This window comes from Bicyclus anynana, chromosome 7 (genome assembly GCF_947172395.1).
Source record: "Bicyclus anynana chromosome 7, ilBicAnyn1.1, whole genome shotgun sequence".
Taxonomy (NCBI): domain Eukaryota; kingdom Metazoa; phylum Arthropoda; class Insecta; order Lepidoptera; family Nymphalidae; genus Bicyclus; species Bicyclus anynana.
The window spans coordinates 9,812,904-9,830,547 of NC_069089.1; the positions used below are offsets into that span (position 1 = coordinate 9,812,904).

General features: G+C 32.3%; 2 protein-coding genes across 3 annotated transcripts; both read left to right on the plus strand.

The window, feature by feature from the left end:
- Positions 1–340: 340 nt before the first annotated feature.
- Positions 341–10,953, plus strand: LOC112054552 (uncharacterized). Its single transcript, XM_024094378.2, has 3 exons — positions 341–505; positions 1,086–1,210; positions 10,672–10,953. Exons 1-3 carry the CDS (start codon positions 491–493, stop codon positions 10,853–10,855), a joined length of 324 nt encoding a protein of 107 aa, XP_023950146.1. The 5' UTR covers positions 341–490; the 3' UTR covers positions 10,856–10,953.
- A 780-nt stretch (positions 10,954–11,733) lies between these two features.
- Positions 11,734–13,934, plus strand: LOC112054551 (endocuticle structural glycoprotein SgAbd-5). Of its 2 annotated transcripts, XM_024094377.2 has the most exons (3): positions 11,734–12,053; positions 12,715–12,827; positions 13,730–13,934. In XM_024094377.2, the coding sequence occupies exons 1-3, from the start codon at positions 12,042–12,044 to the stop codon at positions 13,917–13,919; spliced, it is 315 nt and encodes a 104-aa protein (XP_023950145.2). In that variant the 5' UTR covers positions 11,734–12,041; the 3' UTR covers positions 13,920–13,934. The 2 variants fall into 2 exon arrangements, with proteins under 2 accessions (XP_023950145.2, XP_023950144.2); XM_024094376.2 differs by having other exon boundaries at positions 11,734–12,827.
- Positions 13,935–17,644: the final 3,710 nt, after the last annotated feature.

Here is a 17,644-nt window from a genome sequence, read left to right on the forward strand (position 1 = left end):
GGATTTGATGTCCCGCATTGCTAGAGTGGAGTCATAAAACGTACGCAATCTGCTAACAAAACACGTCTACTTGCAGTTTTGTAAATAAATTACTCAAAACCCGAGAAATACTTTTCAAATTTACAAGTGAGTTTTACGATTCGTGAATGTGATGACGGCGACGTAATCAAACACTTGCATTTATCGAGTCCTTAATTGTACGAGCTTATGTGATATAATATCGTGTTTGCTAGGGATGGGCCATCCTATTCAAGTGACGTAACGCGCCGGTAAATCCTCTATCCATTGATGTGTCAATCTCGAGTTAATGGTCAGCTAGAATTGGCTCAGTTTTCAGTGTAAGTCGAGCTCTAGACGCGTTCTGGCCGGCCAACCAGCGCGCATATCGGGGACTCTTTATATATAAAGAGATCTTACGAAACCGTTAGCACATTCGGACTATAGCCTGTCCAGGAAGTCACCTGTATCCTCTCTCACCGGACAACACAAGATGTTGCTCTTACTGGTAATTATTACGTGTTTATACTCGATGCATTTAGTGCGGCGATTGCAAAAACTATCGTGCGGTGAGAATAAATTTATAGTTTTGTTTAGTGTTTGTACATAGGCGACGTGAACTTTAGATCTGCCGACCTTCCCGCTGATTGCGCTATGTTTTTCAAAGACATGTCGCAAAAACTTAACTTCACAAGTACACTGTTTAATCACTTTGTGCGGATACGTGAATGTCATTAGTGTTACGAAGTCATTTGCATTCACGAATAGAATCGCTTTAAGTGATTTGAAATTAAATATCTAATTTATTTTTGTGAAATAAATAAGTACATGCGTCAATTATTTAGATGTTCTACAAGACGATAAGGTCGAATTCTTCGTTATTTTTCTATTATAACTGGTTTCCTATAAAAATAATTATGACGGCATATATTATCCACATCTTCTTATAAGATTGTTTTGTTTGTTTTTTAAATGAATATGACTTCTATATGATAATGGACGTTTCGATGTTTCCTACGAAAAGTTGTGTGTGCATTATGTTTAGCGTCAATTAGCATAGGCCTAACTGCAATCATGTTACGTTTCAGGTCATCGGCTTGTCTGCCTTGATAGAGATACTAGGTGCAAGTCCTGCCATTGAGAGCGAAGCTAGACCTCAAGTCTTACGTTACGACTTAGATACAGCTAATATGCCGAATTCTTATAAATATCAGTAAGTATATTTTTAACACTTTCTCAATTTCTTTGACGATATAAATAACGTTAGTGTATGTTACAATACATAGGGTTCCGTAATCGAATACCAAAAATAAAGAATTGTTGTGTTCAAACATAACACTAATTAGTCCTAAAATAATCTTAAGTAGCTTCATATATAAAAATAAGTCGGGTTTTCCTTCCTGACGCTATAACTCCAGAACGCACGAACCGATTTCCACGGTTTTGCATTCGTGAAGAAAAAGGTGTAGGGGTAGGGGTAGAGTAGGGGTAGGGTAGGGGTTCAGCGAAGGTAAGTCAAAGCGAAGCTTGACCGAGTCCGCTAGTAGTTCATAAAATAAGCTTTAAAAAATTTTATACAAGAGTTTTTTAAAGTTTATTTTGAAGCACCAGGTTTGCTAAGATTAATGAGGCTGAACTCGAAAAGTTTATATAGTTTAGTTATTATATTTTAGCAGTTCCTATGACTCCATTCGACTCCATCATCAGACTAGGTACATGGGACAAAATTTCTATTGCCAAAAAAATTATAAAAATACGCAAATATACAAATTTGTGTCCAATCGAACTTTGGGTAGTGGTTCTAATTAAGCTTCCAAAAAGTAAAATTTTGTATAGGTGCCTACACGTTTTAAACAGAATAGTAGAAGGGCGAGCCGAATAAAAAGCTTGTAAATATATAAACTATACACACGTCTCTGTAGCGGTAATAAGTTACTTAAATCGTAATACATTCCGGTTTTCATGTCTAACTGTTCCACAATAAATTCATTGTAGATACTGTCAGTAAGACACTACAAAACTGACGGGTTTATTTTATTTGCCTATGGAACTCTAAAGTCGATAAACGAAGTATAAATAAATAAGTATGATATTTATGAGTAATAATTTTTACCCGCGTAAATAATTTATGGTTAGCAGACGCCCTGCGGTTTCACCCGCGTAGTTCCCGTTCCCGTGAGAATACGGGGATAAAATATAGCATATGACACTCACAAATAACGTGGCTTTCTAGTGGTAGAGAATTTTTCATATCGATCAGTAGATTCAGAGATTAATTACCCCCGCCAACACCATAAACTTTACCTCTTTATAATAATAGTATATGAAAGTAGGTAAAAATGTATTACTGGATGTATTCATGTATGTAACTTCTGAAAGGCTGGAACGATATTGATGAAGGTTTTACGTTTGTGCTTAGTTTTAGGACCGTAAGCAATGATCCGTAGTGTTTTATTTTTAATTTGTAGACTTTTTTTTATTTACACATTAAAATATAACACTGATGAAGGATAATTTCATAACACATGAATAATTAAATTAGTACGTCCGGTTCCAAGAGTGATTTGTTTCGTTTCGTAAGTGCTAGTAAACTAAGCATAAAAGCTAGTAAACTAATCTACTCGTATATACACAGTTAAATATATTTTTCTAAAATCCTTTTATTTTTAATTCATGAAAGTCTTTCCAACAGGCACAATATTTTGATGGCTTGTTCCATGAGACTTACATCTATGTCAAAGCGAGTTATAATTATCAGATATTCAGTTTCTGCATTATAAAATTAACTTGTTGCTATTTATTTGTACCTACTCGTATTACTCATACAGAAAAATAAAAATTATTATTATAGGGATATAAATTAAAAATATAATATTCTATGACTCACGGATGTAACTTTACATAGCTCAACAATGTTTTTTTATCAGATACTTTTTTTATTCTTGTTTAAATCGGTGTCGTAAGCTTTTCGTACCTGTACCTATCAGCTATCGAAAGTTTTTGCTGATTTGCATTTATTATGTCGTCAGAAACTATTATGTTTTGGAATTTACGAACTTATGGGCATCCTGGATTGGATTACATCACGAGACGAGTTTAAAAATTCCTTGAATTATTAGTTTTCTGCTACTATAACTTCGACATATCTATACTAATATTATAAAAAGTGTGGTTGAAAGTTTGTGGTGCTCTATGGAGTAATCTCTAAATCTTCTTAACTGATTAAGAAAATTCTTTTACAACTAGAAAGCCATAATATTTGTGAGTATCTTAGGCTATATTTTATCTCCAGTTTTCTTACAGGAACGGGAACTACGCGAGTGAAAGCGTGGAGCGTCGACACTAGTCTCTTGTAATATTAATAACTATATTATTAATATTACAATTTTTACCTTCTAAACTGTAACAGTAAACAGTGTGATGTTACCTGTAACATTACCATACGCATCATACATCACATTGGATATTTCACAACAGATCAACAAAAGTGGTATTACTCTCAAAGCCTCGGAGCGCACCTAAAGCAATCGGACTCAGATATTTGACAGAGATCTTTACAAAATAAATCATAACTTATGGAACTAAACTAACCCGCGTTAGAGCAACGTGGTAGGCTCTATCTGCTCATGTATAAAAAGAGAGGTCAGAGGGCCTAGTGGCAGTTTGATACAGTGACGATCGCGTTAACGTATACGCGATTTTTTAAGGAATTGAAACAGTGCCATCTAGTGGCACTACTGCACAACTGTTTCAATTCCATATAAATTCGCGTTTACGTTAACGCGATAGTAACAGTATGAAAATGTTGAAAACTCCCACTAGGCACCCTGGTCGCATATCGGGCCGTTCAAATATTGCGATGAAACTTTTGTCCACAGTACAAGGAGATTTCTGAATTATCATTGACGTCCTAAATATATCGATGGTATGAGTACAAATAACAACAGCTCTCTCGTTGGATTTTATTTAAAGTAATTAAGTAATGCAATGTATCCCGGAAAATGTGGTTAGAAAAATCGGAGATTTTATGCCTTTTACAATGAACTCTTATAAAAAATCTTGTTTATTTATGATAAAATCTCTATGTCAACCAAATTACTTTTTATCGTTATGGATCCCAAACTAGTCCACCCACATACCTCTGGTTTTTAAATTTTCTGGTTATCAAATTTTGACACGTTTTCATCGGTTCAACAATGATTAATTTTAGTTTAGAGATAGGTTTAAAGGACCCTATAAGTTTTGAAAATTAAGCCATAATTTAACGAATTTAAGTTCAAATTTACTCTCCATCATCACAAGAAGACATATTCCACAGAAATAATCTATGTGTAGTAAACAGCTACTGTTTAACAACTTTTTAACACGAGCATTAGATAATTAAATCTGTGATTTACTACGTTGCTGAATTAAATAAGAATTCTCTGTATATCAAACTTTTTATCTTTAAAACGAAATGGACTTAAATTTAGAAAATATTATTATGAATAGCTCAAACCACACAGACGGTGGCAATATTTTTTTAAAACTTGATATCCTTCTCTATAACATTCGTAACATCCGTTCTTTGACCTCTAATCAACATTTTAATAATACTTGAAATTGAATACAAAAAAAAATAAAACAATGGCCATAATTTAAATTTGGAAGGCTAGCCAAAGAAGGGCGTGAGAATACATTAAATATTGAATTTTATTTCACATCCATAACTAATTGAATTCTCCTAAGGATAACTATTCAAAACGCGTTTAAAAGAATTACTTTGTAATGTGCATGGTATAAAAATTTAAGTTTTACGCCATTAAAATTTATTTACCAAATATAAAGGCGAGTTTAAAATAAATATGACATTACTTGTTATTTATGACACTGGCTCATAAATAAGAAGTAAAGTCGAGCTTTCAACTGGATCAATTTGAGCATAATTTATTTATGATCAGCCGTTTCGTTTGTATACAGATTAATAGCGGACGGCCGCGACTTAGTCCGCCTTAGACCTCCTTAATTCGGCCCTCTTGCAAAATCCGTTCTAAGCGGGTACCTACTGACTATAAAAAAACCTTCCTGCCAAATTTCATCTTTGTACGTGTCTAGTGGTTTCAGCGCCAGAATATGTATATACCATCGATCTCCTATTAAAAAGTGGATGCACAATCAGCGGCCCCACCTAATGAGTGCCAAACACAACTTCATGGCACTCAATTCAAGTATTAGCATTTGCAAATTCAACCTTAAATCAATCCGTAAGGTTGAATTTGCTCTGAATTTGGGATTTTATTGAACATTGAACTATATTTAAAGGCATAATTTTCTTTACCAATGATTCTAAAACTGTCAAAGCAAAATTGGCCAGTTTTTAAGTGAAATTTTCTTTAAGATTGTGCGTCCTTTTATTATAAGAGGTCAATGGTATATACTCTATAAAAAGGCCTATGTGAAAGCATAAACAAAAAAGTTTAACTAAACAAAACAAAATCTTATTAACCGCCTTAATATCAAAAAATATTGAAAAAATAATTGTTTTTTTTAAAATTATTCAAATTAAAAAATCATTCACTATAAAATAAATGTCTCTGAAGTGTCTGTCTACCAACAAAGGTATACCGAAAAGGGATGATAAATGAAAAGTAAAAGTAAAAAAAATACATGTTTTATGTCTAGATTAAAGCTTTCATTGATTTGATCCCCAACCGCTGGACTTTTATGGTACCCACTTCTAACATAGTCTTTCCGGTAATTAGAGGGAAACGGGAATATTGATCATATTCCATAAAATCCAAATAAATCAATCTTTCTTATAAAAATATTCTCCACATCAACTTTTCATGTCAATGTTTCTTTCAATTAAAGTACTTTTTATCCCAATGTTTTTAGTAAGGGAGCCGAAGAGGGGATTTTTGCAGTTACTCAAGTGCGGCAGATAAACATAAGGGACTATACCTTGCACGTTGTTCAGTACCTCCAAGTATGAGCCCCTAATGTTGGTGGGTACGTTTAGGGCAACCAAAAACAAACTAACTTACCATTTCAAAGCAACGGAATCGACGCCTTTGAAGTTGTGAGACTACTAGTGATTAGGTTTATTAATTCGTCTATTTTAGTTTTCCCATTACGTGTACAACAGATAATACTAATTATTCGTATACGTGACCCGGTATTATGGTCGAAACCAAATATTTGAAAATAAATTCTTGGTAGTACCAAATACGTTTTCCTCTAATATGCAATCATGCCGTCATTATTACCACTTGCTTTTCTTAAATTTACTTATAGTTTTACTATTTTTCGCATATTTATGACATACTTCTAACTAGCTGGCCTTGACCTTGGTGCATCCTTGGTTATTTTTTTGACGTTATGATTATTGCCTACTAAAGTTTAAAACTGTTTGTTTTTTAATATCTCTCTTATTTTAACAAAAACAATTATATTTGCATTAATGAAAAGTGTAGAGTATCAAATAAAATTCTCTACAGAAGTTACGTTTACATAATTTTATTACACATTTAACCGTTTTTGAGATTGAAAAATTAAAAAATTAAAATTTTATTTTTTTATCTTATATTTTTACTTAAATAAATTCTGTAATGATACAGTTTTAATTATTCGACGTAAATCTTTTAATTCTAATCATGTATTAAAGTAATTTTCTAAGTCTTACTGATGGAATAAATAATACGGTGTTACTAGATATTGGCTTTAATTAATAGGTAACTGAACATAATTGCACTTTTATAAAATCGTTAAGCATCCTAGTCGTTAGTGTTTTTGCTAGTAACGAACGTTATTAATTACTATTCATTGTTATGTAATACCGAAACGAATACGAAAACCATTCCGTACCAAATACAAAAAAAAAATAACAAACCAAAAAACAGTTGAACTATAACCTTATTATTATTGCACAGTTATCATTACATGACGGTTTTGGTAATCTAAAATAAGCAGTCAATATTTTAATTTCATTTAAACTTAAATATACTATGGTTCCGGGTTCTGGGGGTTTTTGTCCTCGAGAAGTTCTCAGTAATAAACAAGTAATTGGAAAAATTTAAGTACCGGTATTTATCATTAGACAAATAATCATGTTAAAGGGGAACCTTCGTGGGAAATGGACCAGCTTTAATCTTTACATAGGAAATAGAGTTAACAAGAACTTATTACTTAATATCGTTATTGATCTTTATTTTAAAAGAGTTTAGGCGGAATTTCTTACCAACTCTTTTCAGTGGTAATCTGCCTTACAAACCGGTGGTAGTCAGACTTGACGTTCTGAACGCCAAGTCTGATAATTCACTGCTTCTGCAAGACGATAGGCTAGCTGTCCTATTCACTAATTTGGTCTTAATTGACAACCCGCATTAAAATACATTAAAATAAACATTAAATCAACTGAAAAATGTCAACTACCTTCTGTATGATATCCACGTGGGATTGTCAGTAAGCGCTGGATGACATTTGTTACATAGAACCTCAATTTCGTATATGTCAACTAACATACGTCAAAGTTAGTGAGTTAGCCTGTTGATCCTATAAGAGACTATAAATATAGGCTGTCAATGATACTCGTAATACAAGTAATGATGACGCTAGGGGACTACTCTAACATACTTTCCTTGAACCATTTCTTTAAATCTTTTAAATAATCCAATTAAAGAAAGTGTTTTGAATTGAGATACAATATTTTGAGACGGTTTTACTCAGTGCCATAAAAAATTGAATAGGTCATTAATCTATATCATAATCAAAAACCAGACTTAAAACACCGTGTTCAGTTTACAGCTAAGATCCTTTTGGAAATAACGGTCAAGAACGAATAAACACAATTTAAAAATAAAACAGGCGGTCAAATTAGTCGACTTACACCACCGGCTGCGTCTTCTTGTCATGTTAAAACTTTTAAATGTTACAATCCTTAAAAGGCTTAATGAACTCGAATGCGACAATGACGTTATAAAAAGTAGAACAGACACGTCAAGTGCAAAAAACTTGGTTCTTGAATAATGTGTTACGCCTTCTTTAAGTTGAATGCCCGTTTGTGTCTCTTACACCCGAATACCCTTTTATAAATCTTTATCTGTATGCCCCAGTTACGTATTTAAATTTTAACGTGATACATCTAAAAACGATGCTAGCAAGTTATTATTATGTGAGTGGGTTGCTGACCAACATTTATTAGTCATCATTATTAGGCATTTTAATGGCCTTCTACAGGGCCAGACTTCCATATAGGAGAGAGTATATGGAGCCTTCATCCACCTTGCTGTTTCAATACGGCTTGGTATATAAGGTGTCATTCTATTCAAAAGAACATGTAGATTGTTTTAAAAAAAATGTATATTATTAAAAAAAACTTACCAATATGGGCATAATGGGTGCATTTTTGGACATTTATGTATGGGGATATAATCCCCCCTGTACGATGCAAAAACCTCGGTTTTTTTTGAAGATCCTGACCTAGATAGTTCAGAAACGATCTTAAATTCAACAAGACTAAACTCGTACTTAACCATATATATCCCTTTAAAAATTCTATATTTCATTTCCTACTGACCAACTCACAAAATAACTGTTAAGTATGAATATGTACCAATATGATACAGTATGGCACATAAACAAAGTCGTACTTATACTTAAAATGTTCACACCAGCAAAAATAAAAGATAAGAGCAAAAAGCTTCCATAAGTATCCAGCGAAACCCAGCTGGCTCATATCACCTGTTACGCCAAATTTATGGTTAAAACTCGACTGGAGAAATTTAGTTTATTGTGTCAAACATTGAGATATGGTGTGCTTTATAAAGTGAGATGAATATCTTAGCATTAGCATTTTCATCAGTGGCATAGCGTGCCTTGGAAAGGACTCGCAATAGACGAGCGGCAAATCCCGAAAAATCTCTTTAGTTAATTTACCCCTACCATTTCACCACAAAGTAAAATTGATATCAAATCTATTAATAATTATATTTAATACTGTAAATATTATAATTATCAAAACAATTTTTTTTTTAATTTTTATTTACAACTGGGCTATGTTCACGTTACTCTTTGAGGCAACTAAATTAGTTTTCATGCCGTTTTACGCATCGGGGATTAGTCAGATTTCTTGGTTTGATAATTTTTAATAAAAGAAATCTGCGTGGATCGTGTCACGGGCGGACTCGACTAAAACTATAAGTACAATAGTTATTTTATTTCAACACCTTATTATACTCGCAAATATGGAAAATTTCCTTACTTAAGGTGTACGATGAGCAAAGTTTTAATGAAACATTACAACGGATATGCTCACAAAACCTATTTGTTGTTCTCTCAAGTTGTTAATAATTACAATTATGTACTTGTATTTCACATTGATTCAAAACGTCAGCTATATTTATAGAAGGACTATGAGTAGGTACAGTAATACTAAGCAGACTATCTTCTATTACCTTATACCTAATCTCTTAACATACCCAAATATTATAAGTTTTAAAACTCAAAAAAAGTACTGCAACCTAATGAGCTTAAATTTTGACACGTTTCAGTATTTCTTGGCACAACACAAATATTTTTTATCTTTGATTTATAAATTATAACTTTTATGTAGCAACAAAGCATAATTCACATTTCACCGCCGCTATAATTAAACTTTGGCTACATTTATGTCCATAATCAAGAATTTAAATTGAATTTTGTATAATAACATGTTATCTAAAGCTTAAAAGTATAATTTAATTACATCTACTTCATCAATTATGTATATTTCTGACGAAGATGCATTTATGTGTTAAGATAGAGATCATATATATTATTTAATCTTACAATTATTAAATTAAATAATTAAATATACTATTATATTGATAATTCCATCCTCCTAAAACAGTAATTGATTATTCAATATATCATTAGATACATCAAATATCATGATACAGTACGAGTATATCTTGTATCCAAATCAGTTTTGGATTTCACCCAAGTTATTTCGTAACTATACATGCAAGTATTGAGTTCATCTGCTGACTGCATTACAATGAATCCAAAATGTTACACAAAGTTTCAATAATGTGCCATTTGTGTCTTGTTTCGTAACCGTGGTAACTATTACGAATATGTAAAAACTTTATCGAGTAAACAAAAACTTTATCAAGAAAACCTATAAGACCTAGTCTGCTACGATATGGAACTCAGTTTTCTATGGATTACTTGCTTTCTCTACGCCTGTTTTCTATAAAACGTAGGCTCATCATGAATAATGCGTCAATGAAAACCACATATAAATTGGCTTGATACTGAACCAAAACCAGAAAAAAAATACATGAATAAACAGCCAGACAAGACTTAGAAATTTTATTATATTATATTCATACCAAATCAAGCTGTGAAATTCTAATATATAAGCTTTTCTTTCTTCTAAGAAATTGTCAGTAAAAATTCTCAACCCAATGTTAAAAATTTGACGGTGTTACTACATTCCCGTCACTCAGAGAGCACGTTAAGCCGTGGTATGATCGTAATAAAGTTAACATTATTATCCTGAGCACGCCGACCCGAATTGGAGCAGCATATTTCTAAGCTCCATAATCCCTCTCCTATTAAGAGGGAGGCCCTTTACAATTTAAATATAGACAAAGCGGGTTTTCTTTTTGTACTGATTGTACTAGGTAATAATTCTCCATATAAAATTGATTCCAGCTACGACGCAAGCGACGGGTCTTCACGAACAGAGCACGGCTCTATGGTGGACTCAGGCACAGGTGAAACTTCACTGGACGTCCTTGGCGCCGTCCGTTGGTACGACGAAAAGGGCCATCTCTACGAAATGACGTACAAAGCGGGGAAAAGAGGCTATAGGACGATAATCAAAATGCTGTCGTGAACCATGCGATAATTCAAACGAGACTGGAAGTGATAATTATTATAATAATTTATTTGATTGTCCATTATTTATTTATTAAATTAAGTTATTGAAAATGATGCTCTTTTACAGTGTTTCTTTTGTTATAATTATTTTTGTAACATTTCTAAATAGGTATATTTTATTGCATAATAACCAGTATAAAATCATTCAAAAGGCAAAAAAAAATTGAAAAGAAAAAAGAGTGAACAACTACTAAGTATGTAGTTTTTTATAAACCTAAGCAGACTATAATTACGAGAATGTTTTAGGTTTAAATTTTTTTTTTACATTAAGCGTGGGCTTTATTATAATCTCTTGATATATCTCGACGTAAATAATCAAATCCATATCATAGTTGTAGTTTTGGTTCTGTACAAGGACTTCATAGCAGGCACCGCATCTACCAAAGTAAATAATACGTTCGATTCCAAAACTTGGAGTATAAAATTTGACACTCATAGTAAAATACGCGACTGAAAAAAAAACCTAATCTTATTATTATATTATGTACCAGTTGCTATTTATGTTTTTGGATTTTAACATCTTAATATACTGATGTATAAATAAATATACAATTTAGGTATGATGTTTTTTGTTACTAAAGGCAATCATCAAAAACTACAAGTATTAACGACAACTGTAAGTTAATCTGTTTTCAGTAATTAGCACTTATTTGTTACGTCGAGAAATCATAAAATAATTTTATGATGAAACTTTAATGACACACCAATGATATTAGAAAAAAAAGAGGCAGATAGGTTACATAAACCATATTCGATGTTTATAACTGGCACACAAAAATTATTTCAGAGGCGTTGTGAGGCGTTGTGAGGCGACTAAGCTCAGGTTTGTTAATTAGCATAGTTAAAAAGTGCCACTTGCGATCCGTGTAATAACCTATCTACCTCTTTTTTCTTCTAACATCATTGTGTCACATCGTTTGCAAGTAATTGGGTACACATTTGGACAATTCTGTTAGAGATGTCCTCGTATTGGCTGTGTCAATCTAGTGCTTGACATAATATTTCATCATTCCTTCACGTTATCACCTTCGTTGCAAATAGCTCAAATGCTGTAACTTCAGCAAACAATTTTTGTATTTAAGAACAACATTTGAATATCTTCAATCAGTCTCTGGTGATACTAACAAGAATATCCATACAAAATGTTCGCTCTGGTAAGTTTTTGAGTTTTTCTTAAAATAGGTTAGTACAAATCATATTGGCATATCAAAAAAGAAGCATAGAGCTGGGTTAGTTCTTCAAGGGTCAAATACAGTAGCGGTGATTCTTAAGAGGGCGCGTATAGGTTGAGTTTCTTGGAGTACTAGTAGAGTAGAGGTTCCTCACTCAGGAACCATATCGCTGGAGCACTCAAAAGTTCGGAAACAGATTTTACGTTATAAATTAATAAAATATACTTAAATTTATATAAATTTAAAAGTACAAAACAAGTAGATAACTGTGTAAATGTTTTAAACATCGTTTAAAATCGTTATTATTCAAAGTAGGTATATCAAATTGCGATTGTTCTGTTTCAAGGTTTTCTATTCGTCCTATTTCCTGTTCTTTCAGTATGGCATAATATACGTAATAAGTACCGGTATAATACCTTTTAAAACGTAAATCAGGTCATTACGACACCACATCAAACATGATAGCAAAACTAATTTTTCCCTCGCCTGATATAAATTATTATGGGAATTCCTTGAGGCGCGTGTAGAACTTTTCCAAAAGCTTCTTGATTATTTTTAACTACACTAATATAAATAAAAGTTAATTTCAATTCATTACTAAAATTTTTATATGTCTGTTTATTACTTTATCAAATGTTTGCAGAAACTAGTCGTGCTTTGTTCAGTGTTGGGAGCTTTATCGGCACAGGAAACCAAAGAAGCTGTTGAAATCCTCACGGAAAAAACTTTTGTCAACGAAGACGGATATAATTTCGTGTAAGTGTTTTTAAATTCAAAATTAATTTATTTCAGCTTAGTTTACAAACCCTTTTGAAACGTCACGTTTGAATATTACCTACCTGTCCACTATAATATATTTTAAGTGGTAGGTATAAAGCTGATAATATAATAATCATCTCTTGTTCACTCTTTTAAATAATCTTTTTAATAAATTTATAAATCAGGAATATTTTTTTTTAATAATATTCATTTTATAAAACAAAAGGTTAATTATTTTATTTTTTTAGGCATAGGTACAAATAGTAGTAGTAGTACATTAAATATTAAATAACTACTTATTTTCCTACGATGAATTTCACTACTTAAAGAAAGCAAAAGAACTAAAAGCAACTTGGGCAAAATCTATACTTAACCTTATAGAGAGGTAAAGTTTGTGATATCGTAGGGACTATCTGTGGATCCACTGAACCGATGTAGATTTTTTTTTTACCACTAGAAATTACGTTATTTGTGTACGAGTAACACAGTTATCCCTTTGTTCTTACGGAAACAGTAACTATACGGGTGAAACCGCGGGGCGTCGGCTAGTTATTAAATATCATCATCATCATTATCAACCCATATTCGGCTCACTGCTGAGCTCGAGTCTCCTCATTAAATGAGAGGGGTTAGACCATCCACCATGCTGGTCCAATGCGGATAGGCAGACTTCACACACGCAGAGAATTAAGAAAATTCTCTGGTATGCAGGTTTCCTCACGATGTTTTCCCTTCACCGTTTGAGACACGTGATATTTAATTTCTTAAAATGCACACAACTGAAAAGTTGAAAGTGCATACCCCGGACCGGATTCGAACCTACACCCTCCGGAATCGGAGGCAGAGGTCATATACACTGGGCTATCACGACTATTAAATATTAAATTATATTATTTCAGGTACAAAACCAGTGATGGGGTATCGAGACAGGAGGAGGGTCAGCTGATCACCGTGGGAGATCACCAGGGCATTGGAGTGAAGGGGTCATACTCATATGTCGCTCCCGATGGACAGCAGTACATAGTATCGTTCACAGCTGATGATAAGGGATACAAACCTACTATCAAAATTGCTTCAAATAGTCAATAAATAATATTAACTCATCATTATTGTATTAATATTCAAATCAATATTATTTATATTATTATACAAGTACTTATAATATCCTCAATAAGCTACTTTAAGTTATAATTTTAAGTTGCCATGTAAAAATAATATCACAATTACCTGACAGTGGTTTAAACAGAACTTTCAACCTTTTTTAAGCTGTAACAAGTTATGCATGAACATATTTAAAAATTACTGTACAGGGCTTATTTGAATAAAGATTACTAGTTTTACACGAAGCTCCAAAAATAGCACTGTTTCGTGGTGCAATTTTTGAAGCGCTAATCAATGCTCTATTATATCGATGATTAAGCATCCAAGGCTTACCAGGTTCCAAGCGGCGGTCAAGGTCAGTCAAGTTCATACTAATAGTCCTACTAATATTATAAACGCGAAAGTTTGTATGGAAGTTTGTTACTTTTTAACGCCGCAAATACTGAACGGATTTGACTGAAATTTGGAATGGAAATAGATTTTACTCTGGATTACCACATAGGCTACTTTTGATCCTGAAAAAATACGTGGTTCCCGAGGGATTTGTGAAAAACTAAATTTTGCGTGGACGAAGTCGCGGGCGTCCGCTAGTTAATAAATAAAAATGAAAAATATATTTAATTGATGTATAGATCGCCCAGTAATCTAGATACATTTAAATCTCGATAATTTTATTAGCTTTAAACACTGCTAGTGAATATTTATGGGATTTCTTCTTAGCGAAATACCTGTTATTTATAACCCATACCTATAATTCGATTGGCATGTTTTTGTCGTATTCACACAAATTATCTATTTCTATCTACCTGTTAATTTTATAAATTATTATTAAATTGAATTGTTATTTTTGTACCTTCTTCGAAATAAAATGTTATTATAAAAAAATATAAAAAACTGATTTTAAATATTTACACGATATTATAAGTTGTTATCAGAGCTTCATCAATACAGTCAAATAAAACCGACCAAGTGTAGAACCACGCGCAGTGTAGGGTTCCGTAGTTTAAATAAGCAGTTTAATCCCTTATGTAATGCACAAAAAAACACATCCTCACTTTGCACGTAGGGAAAGAACCCCAAAAATTATTCTTTATTAAATTTTCTATTTGCTTAAGAAAAATTAAGCTTTAGACGTAATTAATATTTTGTATAAAAAGTAATTATGTATTTTTTTTAGGTATAGGTACAAATAGTAGGAGTTTTCGTACATTAATAAAATATTAAATACCTCCTTATTTTCAGACTCTGAGTTATCTTACTGAGAACTTTATCATTTTAATTAACAACGGAATTAGTAAACTTTAAAACTTTTCCCTTTTTCTCGTGAATGTATAGAGGTATTAAATTGAAATTCTTATAAAATACTCAGATCTATATTACCTTTAATCTGTAGTAAAATGTAAAATTAAACTTCTATGTCAACGCAGTCAAAAGATTTGTGAGTTAAGAAGATTAAGAGTTGTGATTTTCAACAACTCGCAAGGAAATCAAAATCTACATGATAGGTACTTCCCGTGAACTCAGAATCTTCAAAATAAATTTTAGGTAGATAAACCACCAAATAATTCATTTTGAACATATTTGTTGTTTGGAGAGCAGACTGTAACTGTATAACCTAAATGCGTTTATTATTATTTCATATTTCTTATTGTAAGTTTTGCTTATTATATTATCAGACAGCTTGCTTGTATTGATAGTGGATCACTATAACGATAGGAACCTTTGTCTTATGTTTATGATCCTCCAGCATTCTTCATTGTAATGTTATTGATCAAATTTAGCAATAACAATACCTTAAAGTTTACCTACAGGTTTGTACGGAACCCTGAGTGCGCGAGTTCGACTCGCACTTGGCAGGTTTTTTTGTAAGGGATCAAATTAGAGAATAGCGAATTCATTCTGAAAATGACATCTTGCGCTTATAATTATTAAATAGCGTCACATGAGCCATTTAAAAATATAAATTACCTACCTCTACCTATAATTGTAGTGTGTAATAATCATATAATTAATAGTTTGATATGACATTACAATTTGTCATATTAAAGTTGTTATGTTGACCTTCATAGTTCATTACAGATTTATAGATAAAGTTTTGAACATCTATTTACTTCGGCTTTGATTCTTGTATAGCTTCTATAGCCTAGTTCTTGTCGATTAAAAAATAACCTTTTCTTTTTAACAAATAAAGAAACAGCTAAGTATTTTATATAACATGACCAATATTCGCTTTTTCTCTCCAACCAACGAAAAATTGTACTACAAATAAGTATGGTAAGTCCTATAATCGGTATCGTACCCAGAACCTATCGAATGTGTGTCCGGCATAGTGGAAATATGAATTATTTCTAGTTAAAAATTAATTAATTTAAATATATGTCTGTATAAAGTATAAAGTGGAAGGACACAAGACGATGTGTGTAAAGGAAGTGGATGATGAGTTAACGAAAAATAGAGACGTATGGAGAAGATTGACATATTTCTCCGACCCCAATTAAGGAAAAGGAGATGATGATGATGAAATGTTTATCTGTAATTTCAAAATAACGGTATGTTCTCATGTGCTTACACGATATTTAAGTATTTACACGATACTAAAACATTTTTTTTTTAATTTTTGTTTTGCCATTCCAGAGATTTATCAGACAGACAGACATGTCTTTCTGATAATCTCTGGAACGGCTGTCCTGATTTTAATGGGACGTTAACTGAACAACAGAGGAGATTAGTGGGAAATGTATAAGCTTTATATCCCGTAATTCCATTGAGATCAGGATTTACGAAGTAAAAAGTGTCTCAGCCTCTCCATTTTTACGCGATGTTTGTAATAAAGAAATTTATATGACGAAACAATGATTGCTGGGTCAGCGAGTTATTCAATATTCATCATCATTATCATTATCAACCCATATTCGGCTCACAACTGAGCTCTAGTCTCCTCTCAGAATGAAAGGGGTTAGGCCAATAGTCCACCACGCTGGCCCAATGCGGATTGGCAGACTTCACACACGCAGAGAATTAAGAAAATTCTCTGGTATGCAGGTTTCCTCACGATGTTTTTCAATATTATATATTTGTATATAATAGCGCAATACATCTACACAATAATTACATGATATTTGATATGTATCGTATATTAATAACAAGCATTTGTATTGTGGAATGTGGCTAATAGCAAAACATAATCTGTTTTTTTATTTTTATTCGCATCTTGATGAAGGAATCTTTACAGGTCGTTTAGGTACAATAAAAATAAAATTATTAGTAAGCTTATAATAGTTGATTTTTATTCTGACCTTTATATCTATAGACAAAATTGACTATTATAAATGGTTTTATATGGTGAATTGTACTTTGAATAATCCACTTCCAAACAGGTAGAATAGAAACGGTTTTCCGTTTGACGATTTTTAAGAAACAATACGTTTGGTATGTCATAGAAGCAGTGGCGTGCATAAGGTTTTTAACAACGGTAGTCAATATAAGAACAAATTGTACATAATGGGAAATTCATTCTCCAGAACAGGTTTCTAATAAGCCCTCAGGGTAGACTGGGCATGTTAGCATCTAAGAACCTACTAGCTGCATAGAAGTACGAGTTTTTGCTAAATCACAGTGTATAAGCACGCACTGTCAATCCGTAATGAAGGTTGATTAAATGTTCAGCTCTTTCAAGAAGATGTGTCAAAGATAAAATACATTTGATGAAATTA

Excerpts from the sequence above, each read along its gene's own strand:
- LOC112054551 (XM_024094376.2), top strand. The coding sequence starts at position 12,682 with ATGTCTGTTTATTACTTTATCAAATGTTTGCAGAAACTAGTCGTGCTT. Across the intron at positions 12,828-13,729 it reads GAAGACGGATATAATTTCGT|GTACAAAACCAGTGATGGGG; the intron begins GTAAGTGTTTTT and ends ATATTATTTCAG.
- LOC112054552 (XM_024094378.2), top strand. Across the intron at positions 1,211-10,671 it reads CCGAATTCTTATAAATATCA|CTACGACGCAAGCGACGGGT; the intron begins GTAAGTATATTT and ends AATTGATTCCAG.